The sequence below is a fragment of the Salminus brasiliensis genome, chromosome 1 (assembly GCF_030463535.1).
Source record: "Salminus brasiliensis chromosome 1, fSalBra1.hap2, whole genome shotgun sequence".
Taxonomy (NCBI): domain Eukaryota; kingdom Metazoa; phylum Chordata; class Actinopteri; order Characiformes; family Bryconidae; genus Salminus; species Salminus brasiliensis.
In genome coordinates this window covers 86,268,656-86,290,778 of record NC_132878.1, presented here as the reverse complement: position 1 = coordinate 86,290,778, position 22,123 = coordinate 86,268,656, and the positions used below count along the sequence as shown (strand labels likewise).

The 22,123-nt window shown below is 41.4% G+C and overlaps 1 protein-coding gene across 2 annotated transcripts in view; it reads left to right on the top strand.

The window, feature by feature from the left end:
* The first annotated feature begins 2,337 nt into the window (after positions 1-2,337).
* Positions 2,338-22,123, top strand: part of megf8 (multiple EGF-like-domains 8) — a 29,821-nt gene continuing 10,035 nt past the window's right edge. For both annotated transcript variants that reach the window (XR_011980611.1, XM_072691839.1), the window contains exons 1-33: positions 2,338-2,783; positions 3,307-3,545; positions 4,962-5,125; positions 6,396-6,611; positions 6,910-7,090; positions 8,673-8,761; positions 8,877-9,090; positions 9,396-9,576; positions 9,737-9,882; positions 10,023-10,133; positions 10,279-10,430; positions 11,279-11,380; positions 11,524-11,671; positions 12,014-12,177; positions 13,098-13,301; positions 13,548-13,751; positions 13,959-14,201; positions 14,844-14,962; positions 15,070-15,201; positions 15,400-15,513; positions 15,691-15,774; positions 15,967-16,212; positions 17,096-17,280; positions 17,500-17,713; positions 18,033-18,273; positions 18,382-18,514; positions 18,647-18,900; positions 19,888-19,998; positions 20,752-20,870; positions 20,963-21,200; positions 21,326-21,497; positions 21,615-21,778; positions 21,869-22,004. Coding sequence is in view for 1 of the 2 variants with exons in the window: in XM_072691839.1 (XP_072547940.1) it covers positions 3,380-3,545; positions 4,962-5,125; positions 6,396-6,611; positions 6,910-7,090; positions 8,673-8,761; positions 8,877-9,090; positions 9,396-9,576; positions 9,737-9,882; positions 10,023-10,133; positions 10,279-10,430; positions 11,279-11,380; positions 11,524-11,671; positions 12,014-12,177; positions 13,098-13,301; positions 13,548-13,751; positions 13,959-14,201; positions 14,844-14,962; positions 15,070-15,201; positions 15,400-15,513; positions 15,691-15,774; positions 15,967-16,212; positions 17,096-17,280; positions 17,500-17,713; positions 18,033-18,273; positions 18,382-18,514; positions 18,647-18,900; positions 19,888-19,998; positions 20,752-20,870; positions 20,963-21,200; positions 21,326-21,497; positions 21,615-21,778; positions 21,869-22,004 (5,347 nt within the window). In the remaining variant the exon portion in view is untranslated. The remainder of the gene's footprint in view (positions 2,784-3,306; positions 3,546-4,961; positions 5,126-6,395; positions 6,612-6,909; positions 7,091-8,672; positions 8,762-8,876; positions 9,091-9,395; positions 9,577-9,736; positions 9,883-10,022; positions 10,134-10,278; positions 10,431-11,278; positions 11,381-11,523; positions 11,672-12,013; positions 12,178-13,097; positions 13,302-13,547; positions 13,752-13,958; positions 14,202-14,843; positions 14,963-15,069; positions 15,202-15,399; positions 15,514-15,690; positions 15,775-15,966; positions 16,213-17,095; positions 17,281-17,499; positions 17,714-18,032; positions 18,274-18,381; positions 18,515-18,646; positions 18,901-19,887; positions 19,999-20,751; positions 20,871-20,962; positions 21,201-21,325; positions 21,498-21,614; positions 21,779-21,868; positions 22,005-22,123) is intronic.

The window sequence follows — 22,123 nt, the reverse complement described above, 5'->3', positions numbered from 1 at the left end:
CAGCTCATCCAGGATGGCACATCAATGCAAGCTGTGGCAAGAAGGTTTGCTGTGTCTGTCAGTACACCAGGAGACGTGGAGGATGCCGTAGAAGGGCAACAACCCAGCAGCAGGACCGCTACCTCTGCCTTTGTGCAAGGAGAAACAGGAGGAGCACTGCCAGTGCCCTGCAAAATAACCTCCAGCAGGCCACAAATGTGCATGTGTCTGCACAAACGGTTAGAAACCGACTCCATGAGGATGGTATGAGGGCCCCATGTTCACAGATGGGGGTTGTGCTCATAGCGCAACACCGTGCAGGACGCTTGGCATTTGCCAGAGAACACCAGGATTGGCAAATTCGCCACTGGCGCCCTGTGCTCTTCACAGATGAAAGCAGGTTCACACTGAGCACATGTGACAGACGTGACAGAGTCTGGAGACACCATGGAGAGTGATCTGCTGCCTGCAACATCCTTCAGCATGACCGGTTTGGCAGTGGGTCAGTAATGGTGTGGGGTGGCATTTCTTTGGAGGGCCGCACAGCCCTCTATGTGCTCGCCAGAGGTAGCCTGACTGCCATTAGGTACCGAAATGAGATCCTCAGACCCCTTGTGAGACCATATGCTGGTGTGGTTGGCCCTGGGTTCCTCCTAATGCAGGACAATGCTAGACATCATGTGGCTGGAGTGTGTCAGCAGTTCCTGCAAGATGAAGGCATTGAAGCTATAGACTGGCCTGCCTGTTCCCCAGACCTGAATCCGATTGAGCACATCTGGGACATCATGTCTCGCTCCATCCACCATGTAGGGAGGTCATACAGGCACGTGGAGGCCACACACACAATACTGAGCCTCATTTTGACTTGTTTTAAGGACATTACATCAAAGTTGGATCAGCCTGTAGTGTGTTTTTCCACTTTAATTTTGTGTGTGACACAAAATTAAATCCAGGCCTCCATTGGTTAATAAATTTGATTTCCATTGATGATTTATGTGTGATTTTGTTGTCAGCACATTTAACTTTGTACAGAACAAAGTATTCAATCAGAATATTTCATTCATTCAGATCTAGAATGTGTAATTTGAGTGTTCCCTTTATTTTTTTGAGCAGTGTATATTGTTTGTTTAGAGTTAAAGTTGTCTTATCATGCTTTTAAATTAAAAGGTGCAGTTTTAATAAAGTTGAGTTGACAGTAATTATTATCTTATTCAGACCCGTAGAGACAAAAGTAGACCACCCTCTTCTCATTATATCCTTAAATTAGACAAAAATGAATGGAGTGGGAGTGAATTCAAGCATGCTGTCAACTATACTAGTCACAGAACATGTATATTTATATATCATATAACTCAACATTGTCATTTATGTAAACTATATATAAACATACTTTCCCCTCTTTTTCATTTGCTTATAGCAGCCAAAACATACAATGAGGCAACTGTTTATTAAAAAGTGAGTCCAGGAGAGAAGTGAGGGTTGAGGAATAAGACTTAGAGAATAAGACCAAAACTGTAACACAGGCATTTTCTGTTAATTCATTCATTTGTTCACTGATGTAGGTGTTCATTAAATATTTGTGTTGTTTTTATCTCCCTAAACCACAGTATCAAGATATAATTAAATGATCTGTTTCATGCAATAGCACATTTTCTTGTTTCATGTTCAATGTGAAAATTGTTCTGGTTTCAAAATGCATTGTTTACTCCATAATGGATGGAGATGTGAACAACGAAGTGTGTGAACACACAGACATAAAGTTACAACATGGTATGTTTGTGGGAGCACCTCAAAAGAAACAAAACCCACAGAGACATTCATAAGAGGACAAATGAATGGATAAAATGGATATAAAAATATATAAAATTGGATATAACCCTATTTAATGCCCTGAACATTACAGTCATTTAAGAAACAATATAATAAATATTTATATAGTATTGTCTGCATATAATACTTGAGTAACAAATTCCCAAAATGACTGATTGATTGTTTTACTAATCTAATATAGAAACGTGCTAATGAGGATATAAGACATTTTCAAGACACATGTTTGAGATTGCAGTCCTGATAGCTCCTGATGGAGAGCAATGCAGGCACTGTTTTATTATTAGGGTTCAGTGATTCAGTTTACCAAACCGATTCTTTAAATTGTCAGTGAATGAATCCAACGTCCAATTCATTCTTTTTCGTCCAGCAATGGCATTTCTTCTCAGTCCCTCCATATACGCTGTAATTCGAAACAATTTAATTTGATTCAGAGCTTATGTGATTTACAAATACGTAGCTAAATACCAGAAATGCGCTTGTGATTCAATACTTGACTGTATTGAAAAGAATCGGTTCAAAGAATGATTCATTCACTGCTAATACATACAGATGCTGCTGAGGGTCTTCAGCACAAACAGCAAAGCTAGCTAGCACTAACATCCTTCCATAGAAGTCCTACTCTGGGCTCTGTGCTATGTAGAGTAGTCTGGGGTCGCAAAACTGATGTTATAATATACGACTGGACCGTCGGCGACATTTAAAGTGACTTTGGTCGCAGTAGATCTAGATACAACTGTAGACCGCAAAAGGCTGCTAACGTTAGCCCGCTAGTGGAGCCTTTAAAGGCCGCCGTCCTGCGCCGCCTTGAGACGTTCTCGTGGAACCGACCGCTATCACAACAATAACAGTTAGCTGGGTTAGCTCAGTCAGGCGATATGATCAGATTTAGTAGCAGCAGCAGTAGTAGGATTGGCAGAATGTAATTAATCAGTAAATATATGCTTTAAAGAATGAAGATAAGGACTCGGAAATTGGTAAGTTAACGATAAAGGGTTTGTTGAGCTTTAATGCAGATGTGACTCGTATGCTAGCAGCTGGAGGTCTGTGCAGCGTTAGCTGGACCTAGCTAGCTAGCTTATCTCTTGGTGTAACAGGCTTGCCAACGGGCTGCAACCTTTCAGAAACGACTATTGTTTTCGTTGCTCTTGTGCCGACTGAATTAGCTATGTCAAATATGTCATATCCTGCTTGTATATTAGCTAGCTAACATAGCTAGCTTAGCTCTCCTAAGAGCAAGGCTTCGTTATTAAAGCTAGCTGAACGAACCGCTAGGTACTTCAGTGCCAACCCTGTGATGGCCAAAGTCGAAAGGTCCACCAGTTTTGCCAGTTTTGTCGATGTTTGCTAACGTTAGTCGTCTTTCCTAGTAAAACTGCTACCAGTCACTTCGATTCTTTGTTCAGGTAGCTATCTATCTGTAAGGCAGTTGTAACGTTGATTGTTTGTATGTTTGCTTGCAGACCTTGACATTTTAGCTAGCTACATTTCTCTTATAAGGTCCCCAAACTGTGAGCAAGCAAGACCTCCAGCTCTCACTGCCTCCCTCCTCCACATCTGGCTGGAGGAGAGAATGGATTCCCTTGTTCCTGCGCTGTTCCTGCCTTTCCTGCTGGCCCCTGTGTGTTGGGCAGGGGACTGTAAAGGCCAAAGGCAGATCCTGAGAGGACCCCCAGGATATGTCACAGACGGGCCAGGAAACTATTCAGTGAATGGGAACTGTGAATGGCTCATCACAGGTGAGTGTCAAGAGGAATGGATTGACTGCAGTTGTTTGTAGGTGTCTGACTTTGACACTTGCTTCAGCAGTGTCTGCTTTGATGTCTAACAGTGCTTACTGTGCTTATTTTAAGTAGAAGGTGATGTTTGTGTGGCAAAATGTGTGACCATACATACTCTATCCATGATACAGCAAAATATTAGAGGAAGGAGAGTCATTAATACACCAAATTAGTAGTACACAGGAACTAAAAGGGTGTTTTATAAATTTTCAAATATTCTGCATAATTTAGTCACTTAAATGTAAACAGAATAATTCAGAGTCGTCTGATGTGAAATGGTGCGTTGTAGGCAAACTTATTGGTTTAGATTTGTATAGACAGACAGACAGACAGACAGACAGACAGACAGACAGATAGATAGATAGATGGATAGATAAGATAAGATAAGATAAGATAAGATAGTCCTTTATTAGTCCCGCAGTGGGGAAATTCTCAAGGATTACTACATTAATCCCCACATGGCAATTCACAAACTACAGAAGCACAAAAGTAGTGAAAAGAACAAAAACAAGAGCAGATTAATGGTATTATATGAAGATATAAATAAAATAAGATACAGAACAATAAAAATATAAAGAGTCCTATAAATGACAAAATGGATAAGAAATCTTATGCAGCATAAGGCATCCTAAATTATCTGGAGAAAAGGACACACTAGGGGTTGTGATGTCTACAACACAAATATAGCCATTTTAATTACCATCCAAAACAACATGTGTCCCGGGTTTTTATATGTAATATTGATTCCCTCCTAATGTTGACTCAGTTGCTCATGAACTTTGCAGTATTGCTTAAACAGTTTGCCTACTTTTACTCACACTGTTGTTTGCAACTCTAGCTTAAAGGCAACATTATGCAGCAATTGTACCGTAAAATAGCAGCTTCAGAATAATGTTGCCGCTCCACTGATTGTAATAAGGAGATCAGTATCTCTGTCATTTGTCCCTCTGGGCCAAAACACTGTTACTCCACTATGGAAGTTTGGTGGATCTGCACAAGACTACTCATGAAAACTGCATAACGCTGCATATGTGTAAAGTCTGCAATATTACTTGAGCACGTCAGGACATATGCTTCTGTCACTTTCATTGTCGTGTCTGTAACTCTGAGCTTTTAAAATGCTAGGAGGGGGCTTTAAAAAAGCTCACTTATTCTTTTTGTCTTATTAGTCTTACTGGCTATTTTAAGACATAATATTAACAGTTATTAACAGTTAATATAACAGTTATATTAAAAGGTATTACATTACATTTATTGTTGCAATGCAGGATCATTCATAAAGGATACAGTGTTTTTCTTCTACAGTTTATCATTATAATATTCTACACCGATCATTCTGCTCACAGATAAACCCTCTTTTTCCTTCTCTCGCAGCTCCTGGCAGCAATTATCACATAGTGCTCAATTTCACTTTCATGGAGACAGAGTGCACCTATGACTACCTGTTCATCTATGATGGAGACTCCTATCAGAGCCCCCTGCTAGCAAGTCTGAGTGGCACTACACTTCCCCAACCAATAGAGGCAAAGTCTGGCAAGGTGAGCAGAAAACGTTCCTGCTCCATGAGTGAATGGATTTGTAGCCTCTGTGGAATCAAGGAAAGTTGCTGTGTTGATTTAAAGTCCATTACCCAGTGCACTGCGTTGTCAGGGCATGATGATAGCTCAGTTTAGGCTGCATCAGAAGGCGAAAAACATTGTTTTACAGATTGTTTTGCAGTGCTTAAAGTGTTGTGTTGTGCAGTGGCAACTTTATCATTTATCTTTGTTTAAGCCAGTTCTTAGTCTGAGTTGGAGGACTTATCCTGCCTTACCTAAGCTAATCAACATTGAGCCATATTTACAAACTGTTCTTCTTAAAACCCACTAATAAAGATTCTGATAAGAGCAGAGTTGTGAACGGTTCTGCACTTTAAAAACACATCATGGATCTGACGTAGACTTTCTGTTAGGACTTTTCTCAAGATTGTTTTTGATATTGGTAAGCGTCAGGAGCAGTACTTATATTAGACACATTTTGATATGTTGACATTTTTGGATAATATTAAACTTGGGTGTTCAGAGAAGTTTAAATAGGAAACACAAAGCAGAAATATGAGAAAATGTGTGTAACTGACAGCTCTTGATTTCATGATGGTTTGTTTGAAAGGGCATCTTTCAGTCATAAGTACATAAACTGCAGAGCATTTAAGCATTGCTGATGGAGAAACCTTGTGGATGTTTGGATTTAGTTCCATTTACGTAATGCTGGTTTGTATGACAGGAAATCCTGGGGAACATCAGCCAATTAATTCTTGTCCACTTCCACTTTTATTTATCTTTCTTCATCCTGTCTGAGTATGCTGTACTAGGTCTGTTTAGGTGCATATTGGACTGATTTTGCCTGCATGCTATGTATGATGCACATGCAGTTTATGGACCTTGTGCATAGGGCGAAACATAATTGCTTTTCCTCGTGCATAAACGTATTAGGGAGTACTTTGTAAATAATGGGTGGAGATAGTGGAAGTGCACCTTATTGCAGTTTAACATGAGCTACTCAGTTTTGCTTGTGATTTCCTCAGACTGTTAAACCTGCTGTAAATTTCTTAGAATCCCCTATAAGTTTATGAGAGACTTTAAAGTGAAGGCATGTTTTGCATACTTTGCATAGTCAAGATATTAGCAGCAAACATTAATATCAGATGCCTTGTGAGCGCATATTGTACCCGCATCAAGCCACATGTTGCCTACGCTGGGACCTACATCCTATTTCTTCTCCCTCTTTCTACCATTTCTTCCTGTTCTTACCTCTGCTCCTCATTTGCAGATGCTGCTCCACCTCTTCAGTGATGCTAACTACAACCTGCTGGGTTTCAATGCCACTTATACGTTCTCACTTTGCCCTGGGGACTGTGGAGGTCATGGGCGCTGCGATTCAGCCTCATCCCGTTGCCAGTGCCATCAGGGCTGGGGAGGGGTGGACTGCACTAAGCGGCTCTGCTCTTCAGATTGTACCCACCATGACCACGGTCACTGTGATAAGGTAGGCTCGTAGTTTTGCTTGTGGTTCTACTGCTTTACTAGAAATGTTGAATGCAAAAAAAAGCCATTTTCTCTGTTAGTGCCACTTTTGTTCATTTTTTTTATTTATTGTATCAGTGGCTAACATTTTGGTGCATGGCTACTGCATGTTGATAATATTCCTGGATGTTATAGCACCAGTATCTGTGTGATTACTCTGACTACCCATTTAGAAATTAAGTAAATAATTTAGATTTCTGTGTGTATAAAGCATAACTGTAATTGTGATATCTCTTGCTTGCTTGCTTGCTTTCCTTTAGAGGGGAGAGCGTTGCCTCTGTAACTCTGGCTTTGTTGGTCAGAGCTGTCAGCTTGGTCTCCGTGACAACAGTGGTGTGGGACAGTGGTGGGAGGTTAACACTGGGGATGTCAAGGCCTCCCCTCGGACTGCATCAGCTGGGGTCTACTTGTCCTCCACCAGGGCCTTGTACATGTTTGGAGGTACGTTTATAGAAGAGTGAAAAGACTGGGGTCTCCTCTTGACAAAAGTACAAAAATTTGAATACTAAATATTTACACTTTACAATTAACTTATACCGTATTTGATAAATATATATATACACACATACACACACATTATACACACTACACATACACTATACATACTCTCTATGTACCATATTGCACTCGTTTAAAGCAGTTTAAATGTACAGGTTGATATAATCTGTATGGTTATTTCCAACTGAACTGAATGGGTGGAAATTCAGCTGTAGTGTGAGTGGGAAGAAGTCTTTGTGGGTGCTCTGTGACTGAGCATAGAAGGTTCAGTAGTTAGAAAAGAAGGTTCAGTAGTTAAGAGGGTCGTTGGTGGTGTTTGCTTGCTAGCTCAGCTGTATTCTCACACCCACTGTATTAACTGATGTACTCTTCGGAGTGGTACGTTTTCTGGATAGTTGTTTTAAAAGCGTTTACACTGCTTTCTCGCGAGGCAGAGCTAGTTTTACACATATTACAAATATTTGAACTTGAATCAGATATGTCCAAAAACCACCAGAGGCTCTGCATGCAGAGCAGATTTCTACACTGGCTATAACAGGCTTCTGTAGCCATGAGTGAGATCCATATTACTCATATAGCTGTTGAATGAGGAACTGCAGGGTCCTGTGACTGATGTGCTGCACACAGTGCAGAGCAACTCACCAGATATGGATCATATGATCTGACCAGCTCTCGGGATTGGATAGAAATGTCACCTGATCGCATATTTGGGCTGAACATTGGCCAATACTGATACATAGTCGATTAGTCCTTATATCTCTAGTTTACATTACACACAATACTCCCTTACTGCCATAAATTGTTGCATATACCACCATCTTACAGCCATATGTGTACCTTTAGGGTACTATTCTTTCCCAGGCTCTGGAGAAAGTCTTAATGTCATTCGAAGTAACTACTGGCCCCACTCGGTGCTGGACAGGCAAATAATATGAATTTAAGGAGGACAAAGTGTAATTCATGCTTTGAGCCACCCCTTAAGGACACACTTTACACAGACATTTTTCTGGATAAGCTGAGAGGTACAGAACCGGGATCTGAAGTATAAGAATAATGAAGACTGCGCTAGTAGAGCAAGATTACAGGATTTTAATCGTTGTCCTGCTCCGTTTCACCAAAGTTACATAGATTAGCATTGCCCAGAGTAGCAATTATGGAGATGCTGTTCTCAACATTACAGGTCATTGGTGCATCACAATGATTTTGAAGCTGCTATTTTAAGGTAAATATGATACATAATGGTGCTTTAAGGTAGAAGGGTAACTATAGCCAGGTGGCTAATGCTAGGCTGCAGATGCTAAACACCTAAACAGTAGCAGTGTAATTTTGCTGAAAGCAATCCTTCTCCCTGTGTCAGTGATGTTGATGGCAGTTAGACTATGCATACAGACTAATGAATTTGTAGTATTACAAATGTAAATTGTTGCGGTATTCAGTATAAATGATCATGCCAAGGATACTCATAACAAAATGAAGAAGTGCCGGATTCTTTAAGTCTCTAAATGGATATTATTTCGTATTTCAGGTTTTGACTTGAACAGAGCACTGGGTGACCTCATGGAGTACAATTTCTCAACCAATAAATGGGAGAAGAAGCTACACTCTGTTGCCCCTGTAAGATCCTTATTTTTTTTTTGTGTGTTTTTTGTCACTCTTTCTGCTTGCATTGATTGTGTGTACGTTATGTTGGTCGGCTAATTTTCTGTTTTTTCTCTTTTTCTTTTAAAAGAGTGCACGGCATTCTCACACAGCAGTGGAATGGCAGGGTAACATGGTGATCTATGGTGGTGAGCTTGCCAACCACTCATTGGCTAGTGATGTCTGGTTATACCGCCCACAGCAAGATGAATGGCAACAGCTTGGCCAGTCTTCTGCCCCAGGGGCTCCTAGGCTGGCAAATCATGCAGCGGCTATTGTAGACAACTATCTTTATATATTTGGGGGTAAGTGTAAGCTCATATTAGAAAGGTCAACAGGACTACATGTAACAGAGTACTCATTATGTAACCAGTAGTTGCAAAATAACAGCTTTCTTAACAACATATTGAGCCATCATACAGACCTCTTCCTGCTGTCATTATAAAAGAACGCTTCTGTACCTACTGATATTTTCAGTTAGTTGGTATGCTTTAGTGCCTTGCTCATGAGCACTATAGCAGTTTTCTTTTTTCTTTTTCTTTTTTTTTTTAGTTATTATTATTATTTTTTTTTTAAAGCTTTCTCTCCCATTTCCCCTTTATGTCCACAGGGCGCACAGAAGAAGACATGTTTTCCTCCTCTCTCTACCGCTTTCGGCTGTGGAACGGAGTCTGGGAGACGGTGCAGCCATATGGTGGAAAGCCTCCTGCCACTGCAGGTCACAGCATGGTCTTTCACGCTCCATCTAGAACTCTGCTAGTATATGGAGGACATAGACCCACTACAGCCAGGTATGACGTTTTGTGGAAAAAATCAAGTTTACACAATGTTCTCCTCCTCTATAGCAGTGTAAAAACCATTTTCAGTGAAGACCTATTCAGGTAGATTTGTTTGGAATAGGACAGTAGTCCTAATTCCATACATGCCTTTCAAGAGCTTTCTTTTCCTCAGGTTCAGTGTGCGGGTAAACTCCACAGACGTGTTTCATGTGGATAAACGTTTCTGGACCTCCCTCCGTTCCCGTTTCCCTGCTAACGGACCCCGAGAGCGAGCCTTCCATTCAGCCTCCATCATTGGCAATTACATGGTGGTGTATGGTTAGTGTTAGTTCTTTTACTTCACATTTTGCGGTCATTTCACAGTAACCAAGCTGTGGAGTGTGTGTGTTTGGACAACCATTACAAACTTTTCAGCTGTCATTAAATTGTGCTAAAAATGGGCGGTCTTTGTTCTTCAGGTGGCAATGTGCACATCCATTACATGGAGGAAAAGTGCTATGACGAAGAGATCTTCTTCTACCACCTTGGATGCCACCAGTGGGTTTCTGCTGGAGAGAATCTGCAGCATCGTAAGTGTATTTTTATTAATAGAATGAAAAGAGGAGAGCTGGGCAGTGAATGTAAAAACAGCAATATACATATTTCCCTTGATCATAGCTAATGCTGTTTAAGCCTTGTGTGTCTAAAGTGCTTTTTCCATTCATAATCCAATAGGAAGTCAGCCGGTGAGAGGTCGTTACTCCCATGTTGCCGCTGTGATGGACGGTCGTGTACTACTTGTTGCTGGCGGCTATAGCGGGGTTGCACTTGGCGACCTGGTGGCATACAAAGTCCCACTGTTTGTCATCAGTGATCCTGGAGACAGAGTGAGTGCAATTTGTAAATTATCATCATAACTGTTATAAGTAAAAAGTACAAAAAAAAATTATCCAGGTACGATGGAACTCTTACTTGCACAAGTCTTTAGTACAGAAAATTAAAGGGAGGTTCCACAGTTTTTGCCCTTTTACCGCTGTATAATTAAATGTTTAAGAAGTAAACAAAGTCATTGAAGAAGATTTTATTTGATATGGGCTCTGCTCAGCTCTGTTCTGGAGAAACATACTAAGTCAGAATTAATGAAACGGTACATCTAGGATGATATGAGACAAAATAGTACCTAAAGAAAGTGGTGAGAGACAGCTCATATATATATAAAAATATAAAAATGTAGGAAACACATGTATGTTTACTGGTCATTTTGAATAGTAGATAAAGTTTAAGACCTTAGAGAACGCTTAGAGAAACTTCCTATCCATGGTGCAAGAGCCACCACACAGATTAATGCTAGAAACTCAGGTTTAGAGAAGTAGTGTTTTTGGTGTGACTGATGCACTTATGTGTAAATAAAGCACATTTGGGTTGACTCACATCTGTGTGTGTGTGTGTGTGTGTGTGTGTGTGTGTGTGTGTGTGTGTGTGTTTCTCTGAACTTTGCACAGTCCTCCAGTCATGTGACTCAGCTCTCTCTCTCTCTCTCTTTTATAATAAAATCTATATTTTGGTAATCTTCTTTTTAAACATGTGTTAAAGAGGAACTGCCAGATTCACATTCACAGTGGGAAAATAACAAAAAAAAGAGATACTAGGTTTTTGCATGACAATATATTATCACAATCAACCAGTCTGTAGTAGAAGTAAGGTTTTCTTGTATGTGTATGTTTCTGTCTAATAGGATGCTGTGTGTGCTGAGGCACCTGATGAGAGTCTGTGTCTTAAAAATCCAGAGTGCAGTTGGTGTGAGGGTCGCTGTCGGGAGTATCAGCCAACTGACCCGGTAACAAGCTTTTGTACCCTTTCTCTTAAAGTTTGCTAATTATTACTCTGCAGTGGTCCCTGTTGTGGTGTTCTTTTTCTTTCATTTTTTTCTGTCTACAGTGTTTTAAATAGCAGCTTTTGTTTGTGTGTTTATATCTGTAGTGTGGTAGCACTGGCTGTTTGGGTTTGGCCCGTTTCCTCTCTGACTGCCAGTCATGCCTGGTATTCAGTGGGGTGCCCAACTCTCTACCGCGTGCTCCTGGTGATTTTGGCTGGTGTGTGCAGAATGATTCCTGTTTACCAGTCTCAGGTAGGAACATGGAATAAAGAAAGATCAGCATGACTAATTAATTATCAAGCAAAGAATCTCTGAGCTGGATCATGGTGCTAATGTGCACCCACAGAGCGTTTTAGCAAATCAGTATTTCATGACTTGAAAACTTACCTTTGTCTGTGAAATGATGATTTGCTCATTGGTCTGTGGTTGTGCATACTGGTTATCATGGTCTACTGTGTATTTAGGTACATCACCCTTCCCTGATTGCGTGAAAATGAATGCCATAGACTCTGCTGTCTCTTTGATGATGCTTATGCGAAAAACCTCAATACTGCATAGACTTTGTGTTGAACTGTAAACTCTAACCCCTGGCAGAGCGTAGTGCGTGCCGCGTGGACCAGATCTCAGGGGCGTACGGCTGGTGGGGGGAGCGGACGCGTTTCCTGACCTCCCTCCCCTCCTGTCGCACCGAGAACTATGTCCCGGGACTGCACCTGCTCACCTTCCAGCATCCACGCAACCAGTCGCAGCCTGACAAGGTACGTCAGGACTCTCCGGGCACGCTGACCTTTTCTTTCTCTTTAGCTTCAATTCCTCCTGCAGTATCACTGGACCTGTGTCTTCAGACAGTGTCTTTTCTGTCCCTCTTTGTCCATTACAGTTGTAGTTGCTGTCTTGCTTTGTTTTTTGTTCTACTCCTGTCTGTGCTAGAGTTGGATTTTTATTTTTATTTTTATGGATTTAATATTCAGATAAATAGATATAGAGTAAATAGAGTATTTAAATAACATAACTAGAAAATGTATGTATTTTATTCATTAAAAAAACATGGATAAATTAGTGACAGAGTGTCCACTTGGTTGGTCAGTCTGTTGATGTGGTCAGCTATGAGGTCCTACATAAAAGTACTATTGACCGTCAAGATTTTTTTAAACTTTATACTGTACACTATATGCCCTATTAGGAATAGATTAGCAGATAACAAACCTATTGGCACCATTCCTAATGCCAGGCATGGCACTCTCTCTCTGCTGAGTGGCAGAGTGCACACTACATTTAACAAGTTCTGCACAAGTATTTTTTTATATTATTTTGTTGGATAGTCCAACTTAATAAACAAATGTTAACGTTGTTTAGTGTTTTCAATGTGTAGCATAGCGAAGGAGACACAGCGTTGTACTTGTAGCAAATGCTGGTTGTGGTTGCACGTTGGTGGAGTCCTGCTTCAGTCACTAACACACTCCACCGCAACTACAGTAGTCACTCCGGTTTAACATATCTTTATCCTCATAATCCATCATCTTAATCAAATTCAGGTGTAACCTCTGCCAGATAATATAAGCTTAAAAAGATACTCTCATCCATATATTCCTTTTTCCCTGCCATGCTTTCTGTGTACATGATTTCGTATCTGTTCGTCTGTTTTTCGTCTACATCCGTGTCTCCTTCCTCTTCACAGGTGTCCATTCTAAGAAGTACCTCCATCACGCTCAACCCCTCCACTGAGATGGATGTCACTCTGCAATTCCGTGGTTTTATTCACCCCTTGTGGGGTGCCCCACCTCCTGCTCCCCCTCCCCAGGAGACTGTCTCTGTGTGGGCTCGGATCCAGAAGATTCACTTCACTGCTCAGATGGCTGGAGGGCCCAACTCTGTTCAGCTGGTGAGAAGACAACACACACACACTGATGTTTTGCTGAAGTGTCAATATCAGGAATGTGCTTTCAACACCACCCATTTAGGAGTGATGTGCTGCCATGCAAAGGCAAAACACAGTCGCTGACTGTAGGCAAACTTTGTGAACTGGATGGAACCGGGTTTCTGAAAAGTTCTTGTTCAGTTACATTCTCTGTGTGGTAAGTGTTTGTAAGTGTGATGTTAATGACATAAAACTCTTTTGTGGGCTCAGACGGATGTGCTGGGACGCTGGTCAGCTCAGGAGGAGAAGGAGAGCCGTCTGCTAACTCGGCCAGATGGGTCTCGTCTGTTCCAGAACCTGACACGGGGAAACCGTTACCTGGTCCAGGCGGAGGGCTACCTCAACAACTCTGCGTCAGGCCAGACTAGTGAGATGACCCTGATCTGGAATAGAACTGCCTTGCCTGGAGGAAGCGTAAGGGCATTCTTTTTTTAGTTTGAGATTTCAGTTTTCAGAGCCTGAACTTAATTCAAAGTTCTTTTAAGTTTAACTTTTTAGTTTGGCTTCAGCACAGTTAGGTTTCTCCTACGGTTAGGGTTTGGCTTATTCCCAGAGTTGTGCATTTGGTTTAAGATTGTAATATTTTTTTCTTAATTTTTCTTCCTTTGTTGTTAACTACAGGAGATCTCCTTCTTATTTTTGGAGCCCTATCGCTCTGAGTCCTGTTTTGAATACCGCTCTTGCTCAGCCTGCCTGTCCGACCAGTCCTGCGGCTGGTGTCCTACCACCAATGTGTGTTCACTCCGTGCCAATGTCAGTCATGAGCCCTGCCTAGAGCCAAAAGGAGGAGAACGCCACCTGCTGCTCAACCCCCAACACTGTACGCTGTGTGAGGAGTACAGAGACTGTGCAGCATGCACTCAGGTACTACACAGATGTCCACCTGTCTTGCCAACCAGCATACAGTACATGATTCATGGCTACACTCTGTTGCATGATAGGAGACCTGCTGCTTGGGCTCCTATAGAGTTTTTCTAAATTTGAGTTATATGGCAGCAATGTGATCTTATGCTACTTGTAGATGTTTTCAAATATAAAATATAAGAAATATATAAAATTATGGCACAAAAGTTCATCATCATGGTAATTGTGCTACAGACAAGGCGTTCAATCGGTGCTTAGTAAACATCAGTGTGCTCAGTAAAGCATATTGTTACTGTCATGCTGTAACAGTGTTTTTCTGTAATGGCAACTTTACAGGAGAAGGAAAAAAAAAATCTGGAAGTCAGTCATTCTAAGAGATCTTGGAGCATTTCTATTGGTCCATTCAGCATCACGTTTTGATACAATAAAGGACAATAATACAATAAAGGACATCTGCCAGAATCAAATTCTGTAAATAAATTAAAACAACAAAAAGTTTGAAGTTTTTGCAGGACAGTGATGATAGTGATTTAAATGATTGTACTACCTATAAAATATCCTCCCATCACCCACTTTTACCAGTCAGCAATACTGACACTGTTGAGAGCAGTGTTGTCTAAGCTATTATTGTTTCCCCTGCAGGACCCCTACTGCGAGTGGCAAATCAACTCCAGTAAGAAAGGTGATTACCTCTGCAGTCGCCGTGGGAGGCTGGAAGGTTCCATCCGCGACCCTGGAGGTTGCCCTAAAGTCTGCAGTCAGTAAGTGGGAACTAATTATTACCTGAATTCATTGGTTTCCTTTCATCTGTCTCTGTTTTTTTTTTTTTTTTTAAACCATAATATGCCTACTTTCCTGCTTGTAACAGGAGGATGACGTGTGCAGAGTGTCTGTCCAACTCCAGCCAGTGTGCATGGTGTGAGTCTGCTCAGTCCTGCTTCTACTTTGCTGCTTACCTCACCAAGTTCCCATATGGAGAATGCAGAGACTGGTATGACAGGTAGGACACTGCATTTCTAAGCACTGACTGATTCCAAAGCGAATGTCTTAATGGTTAGTAGTGGGTTGATTCATAAACCTTTCACTTTCTGTCTTCACATTGTCCTTCGCATCTGAAAGCCCTTAAAGTGTTGTCTTCAGTGATGGGGGCTTTTGAATGGTTGAATTATTTTTAAAATGTTTTTGTCTACTTTCGTAGCGTCCACTCCGTTCCCCAGTGTAAGCAGTGCTCAGCTTTAGCCACCTGTACGGAATGCCTGCAGACATTTCAGTGTGGCTGGTGTGGAGACTACAACAATCCCACTATTGGCAGGTGGGATATAGACACTGTTCATGTAGTGTAATGAATAATAACGTCTGATGACTGCAGCTGGCTTCTGGTTCAGGGTTTCTGGTTCATGTCACATAGTTACATTGTTTCATAAGTGCATGTCTCTTCCTTTTTTCTCCATCTGCTATTTATTTACTTATATACTTATTTATTTTTAAGGTGTTTGAAAGGTGACTGGGGAGGAATGAATGACCCATCTGTGACTAACTGCACCGTGGCGGTTGCTGAAGTGAAAGCCACCAGGTACAACTTGATAACCTTAATTTCTTAAACCTTAGTTTAGTTTTTTGTTTTTTTACTACTACTGAAACATGCTGATATGTCTAATAGGACAAAACAGTATGCATGCATACCCATCCTATATCCTTTAAGTGTAAAGTAAATGAGTCTTTGAATTGACACAAACACCCATTTAAATCCCTTTCCTTGTTTTAGTCCTGAGCCACAGACTTTGTCCCCCCCACGGCCGATGGAGCTTGAGATGGAGATGGAGCTGCTGGAAGGGATGGAGGGTGATGGAGATGCCGTGTGGTCTTACCCGTCTTGTCCAGATGTGGAGGAGTGCCGATTGGGCCTCCATACCTGCCACCCTTCTGCCACCTGCGTGAACACCCCCACCTCTTATGAGTGCCATTGCGAGAGGGGCTTCACTGGAGACGGAGAACATTACTGCAATCAGACGTGAGCAATGCGTTACTTCATTTTGTATCGGTTTTGTGTGTGAGTAGCACTTCACAGTACACAGTTACCATTACCTAACAGCACCTAACACCTAACCATTAGGTACACCTACAATTTACACTGTATGTCCAAATGTTTATGGACACCTGTTTTAATGAACGCATTCAGCTACTTTAAGTTTGCTGAATGACCCATCAGACCCATTGCTGATTCCAATGTCCAGGTGTGCACATACAGCTTGTCTAGTCCTTGTAGAGAAGCAGGACAAGCTGGAACAGATAAACATGAACCTATTGGCACCGTGCCAGGCCTGGGCTAGAGAGGTGGAAAGCCCCCCAGCATTGAGTTGTGTAGCAGTGGAACTGTGTTACCTGGAATGATGGTGCTTCATCCAGTACTTTTTGAATGAGTTTGTGAGTTGGGAATGATGTGGGGTGGTGATCATTCAACATCCAGACCTCACTGACTTGACTTGACTTGACTAACGCTCATGTCCTTTAATGCAATCAAATCCGCACAGTACTGCTTCGCAATCTAGTAGAATGCCTTCCCTGGATCTGTACCTCTACTTATTCATGCAATTATCTGTTTAGCCAATCATTTGTCAGCAGTGCAATGCATAATAATAATCAAGCAGATACGGGCCAACAGCATCTGGTAATGTTCACATCAACCATTAGAATGGGAAAAATATTAATCATAGCAGAGTGGCAGTTCTGCAGTCTTGATAATGGAGGTCAAATAAGTATGATAGTCCAGGCTGTTAGAAGTGGTATTATGCTGTGGAAAATGTTTCTTGCCACATTATGGGCCCATTAATATCCATTCCATTAATCTCACTTCATGTTTAGCACAATGCCTGATTGTCTTTTCTTTCTTGTAGATGCTATAACGAGTGTCGTGAGGGCCAGTGCAGTGGCAGTCCACGATTCGAGTGTGAGTGCTCTCTGGGTTGGACTTCAGATCCGGCTACTCTAGTGCTGAGTGGGGTGGAGTGTGACGTTGACTGTGGGTGTAACTTCCACAGCACCTGCATTACAGCACCAGGAATCTGCGACCACTGTCAGGGTACCTAATCTTCACTCTAACTGTCTTTGACTAGGTTACAAAACACAATGTTTCCTATTGTCTTTTATTTACCTACATATCTTATTGCCCCTATGTACACTTTGGTCGTGTGTCTTATTGTGTAGCTTAATCTGCCTTGTAATTTTGAGTTGATACTGTTGGCCTAAAAAGTGTCCGACTTATCCTATTTTAAGTCCCTTTTCCTTTCCACTCCTTTAGACTGGACAACAGGGCCCCATTGTGAGCATTGTCGGCCAGGAAGCTTTGGTTCTGCACTAGCTGATGGTGAAGGCTGTGTGCCTTGTCAGTGTAATGGCCATGGTGACCCACTACAGGGCTACTGCCACAACCAGACAGGCCAGTGTTACTGTACCCACCACACCCATGGACCACACTGTGAATTCTGCTTGCCTGGCTACTATGGAGATCCCCGGTGAGACTTCAGTTAAGAATAAGTGGTGTTTGTCCTCATTTTGAGCTTGCTGAAGGAAATCTGAAGGATAAATAAAAAAGTTACATTTATATCATTATAATTTTACCAAACATTTTACTCTGTGGTCTAAAGGGAATGGTGGTTGGATCATTAAGCATCACATGTTTGGCTAGTTTCTGACTTTTGACACACCCTGTAGATGGTGGAGTAATGGGATGTATGTTGAAACTGAGGAAGATGTTTAGCCTTATAATTTTAGCTTTAGTTCAGAGACACATTTTGACGCATGGTCTATATTTTTTTTTTCCCTCTCTTACAGGAACAATGGCACATGTTTCAGGCAGTGTCAGGGTCGCTCTGTAGTCCTGTCATCTTCATCTGCCTCAACACTGCCCCTCTCATCCTCTCTTGGCTGGCGTGGGGCAGTAGGGGGTCAGGGTGGTCTCTCACACTGTCTGTGGGTCCTGTCTGTCTCCCAGGACCTCGCACCTTGTATGCCAGGCCAGCTTTGCCCACCTGTGGCATTGACCCTGCATCCAGACTCCTACACACAATGCACAGTAAGTGTCTCTGTTGTTATGCTACTAGGTTATTACATAGTCATTCGTGTATGTGGTGAAGTCACTGTTACTGCAGCAGGATAATGTTGCTTCATTTGTCTCATGCAGAACTCGTATGTATACGTTTTTGATGGACTACCCCGTTTCCTGAATAATGGTGTGATGCACTCGGACCACAACCTGATTGGAGCCTTTTGTGGCACAAGCCGAAATCAACCAATCACAGTTGAAGCCACATCTGGTAATATATATCACCCTCTGTATTAGATGCTTGTCTGATCATACAGTACCTTTATAGTCCTGTCTTTAAACTTTTTTTGTACTTTTAAAATGTCTTTTAAATTACATTTTTAACACTTTTTCTGTGTTGTAGGTGTGATCTCTGTCTACTTTGAGGCAAATGTGTCCTTGGCCCATCCTCAGGGTTTCAATGCCTCGTTCTGGGTACGGCGCTGTACAGAGGGAGTCCCTGGGGAAGATACTGATGGCTCATCTGAATGCCAAGGCATGGCTCAGTGCCGTGATGGGATCTGCCAATGTCCCAGTGGGTACGGTGGACCGCTCTGTGACCGACTCATTTGCCCAGGGAATTGTGGTGTGGAAGAGGGCAGAGGCATCTGCAACACGGTGAGAGAGCTCGTTATTGAGTGTCATCTTTAGCTAGGGCTGAGCAATTAATTTTATTTATTGTGTATGATTTCATTCGACAGTTTTAATAAAAGGTAAGACTATTTGAATGATGCCCCACCTTAGTAATAATGCCATTTTAGCAATCTGTAACACTGCAGATTCAAAGCACTGACAGTAAACACGCATAGGTATACAACCAATTACCAGGTCATCTGATTTCAAGCCTTAACACATTAGCGGATATGCTTGTCTTTTGCTCTAAAACATAAACAAATCCTTGCAATGTAATAAAATAATAAACAAGCCTTTAATAGTTACCATGGGCTGTATTTATTATTTGTTATGTGTTTTAAGTTATATATATATATAATATATTTAAAGTCTTTGGTTCTTTTTTGGTCTTTTTTGCCTCAGAATGAAACTCACTGATTTTCCTTACGATTACGTTTAGCTCTGCTCTGTAAATAATCTGTAAATAGTACTGTTATTGTAATAAAATTACAATACTATTAATGTAATAAAATAGCTTTTTTACTTCTATTATTTATACTGTGTGTATATATAGTGGTAATTTATCTACGTTTTTGCATCTGAGTGTCTTGCTATCCCTTTCTGCTGTGACACTGAGGATTTCCCCACGTGGGACTAATAAAGGTTTATCTTATCTTATTTTATCTTATCTCATTGGCTGGTTTATGTCACTGTGACACAGAATATGGTATGTTATGCTATGTGGCTCCAATCAGTCTTACAGGATACTGTTGATGTCATCTCTGTGTTGTGTGCAGTTGGAGAGTGTTAATTTTTAGCTGCCTATAACCGAATGATGTGTGGTTGATCTGATGTATGGTTACGTTTAGCTTTTAGCCTAGCAAGGATACCTGCTTACTTGCCTGGCATCAGCTTTCTGGTGGTAAAGTGTTCCTTGTCCCAGCTTTTGGATTTTATATATGTATATATAACTTTTGTTTTATGTAATTACAGACTCTTGGAGTGTGTGTTTGCACAGTTGGCTGGGCTGGATCTAACTGCTCCTCCATCTCAGACCCAAACAGCTTGGTGTGGGAGACTCTACTGGACACACAGCTCACAGCGGTGAGAGACATTATCGTTTTAACCATGCCCTACCTAGTGTAACCCAGAGTTTGAAATGAGTACTGAGTTTCACTTTCGTGAATGTTACACTGTTTATGTGGGGAGATCCTACTTCCCACTTCTGAAGTTGGAATTACAAGCATGTCATTTTCAAGCGCATTGTTATCAGATCAACGTGAAAAATGGCAGCTTATGTAATGTTTAATAACTTGCACCTCGAAGCAGAGTAGTCAATTTGCAATTGATAGAACAATAAATAACATTGTTCCATAGCATTGTTCCAAGTTAAATGCACATATATACTTAAACAACCATCAACAGCCTTCTCCGCTATGTTAAACGTCTGAACCTCAACTAGGGAAATTGGGTATCAAAATTTCCTCTACAGATTATGATTTCAGGGATATATTCATGTGTACCTTTCACTAAATGTGCCAAATAAACTTGAATAAACCTGAAAGGAAATGGTGAAACTAGAAATACGGATTATGGCAGAAAAAAAATATGAAACCGTAATGATTGCAAGTGTATTCGTTATTCGTCTCAGTTTCTATGATATTTTCTATTTATATTTCATAATAAGATGCTTGTTTTTTATAAGATAATGTAATACTTTACAGCCCAGTGGTGAAAATGTGCATGTTTCAATCAACAGGACTTTATTTAGTTATTGATTGATTGATTGATTGATTGATTTATTTATTTATTTAGAAACCATGATGTTCTTTTATCGTTTTTCCCTGCCACCCACAGAATCCATCTCACAGGTTCCTCCACAGGATGGGCCACTCACTGGTTCCTGGGCCTCAAGGCACTCTCTGGATGTATGGAGGCCTCTCTCTCACAGAAGGAATTCTGGGGAATGTTTACAGGTTGGAAACGTAAAGAAAGATCACTGAGTAAACATGACTGTACCCACCATATTAATATACATTGAAAACTGACAACGTATTGATCTGCTTAGGTACTTTGTGGTTGAGCATCGTTGGACTCAAATGCTTACCAGTTCATTGGAAGAAGGCTCCACCCCTATGCCACGCTACCACCATGCCTCTGCTGTGGTACCCATCCATGACCATCTGTCTGGTACTCAAACCATTACTCATCACTTGATGCTTGTGGTGGGTGGAGTCACTCAAAAGGGTGTTGCAAATGACACATGGAGCCTCAATCTCAGCAGTCTAGTGTGGAGCAAGTATGAGGTGAAGAGCCCTCTTTTAAATGTCTCATTTGCCTGTCTTATTTATTTATTTATTTATTTATTTATTTATTTACATTGAATTGAAACTTGAAACAAAGGTTTTGACCCATTTACGTTCACCTTCAGAGCTCAGTGCTGCCCCCTGTGGCTGGTCACACTCTGACAGTACGCAGGGGCTTGTCTGTGCTACTGATTGGAGGCTACTCCCCAGAGAATGGGTTCAACCACCACTTGCTTGAGTTTAACCCAGAGACTGGCAACTGGACTATTGCCCCACACACTGGCACACCACCTACAGGTAAAATCCTCACACTGCACAAACAGCTCATAATTAAATTCAAATATGGAGTAGTAGTGTAGTTTGGTGTAGTAGTGTAGTGCATTCCTCCTTCTTATTCTCTTCTTCTTTCCTTAGGTCTGTATGGACATTCTGCAGTATATCATGAGCAGACTGATGCTGTCTATGTTTTCGGTGGTTATCGTTTTCATGTGGAAGCTGTAGAACCTTCTGGAGAACTATACAGCCTTTACTACCCTAACCTCACCTGGTCCTTACTGGTGCCTTCTAGGGGAAATAAGGTAGCCAGAGACCAACTGATTTATTATTTTTTTGCTGCCTTTAAAAGAAGGTAAACTTCAGGCTAATCAGGACTGTTTTCTTTTCTCCAGCCTCTCTCACGTTTCTTTCATGCGGCAGCCTTGCTAAAAGACACCATGGTGATAGTCGGTGGCCGAACAGGAGCAGAAGACTATAGCAACAGCGTCTACCTCTATCAGATCAACTGCAACACTTGGATTCAGCCAGGTACTACTTTTACATTATAGAGTGATGACATTTCAGGACAGTAGGACAGAAGAACAATAGACCAGGAATGCTTTTTGTCGTTCTGCTTGGAAGGCGTTATAACCATAATCCCACAATCA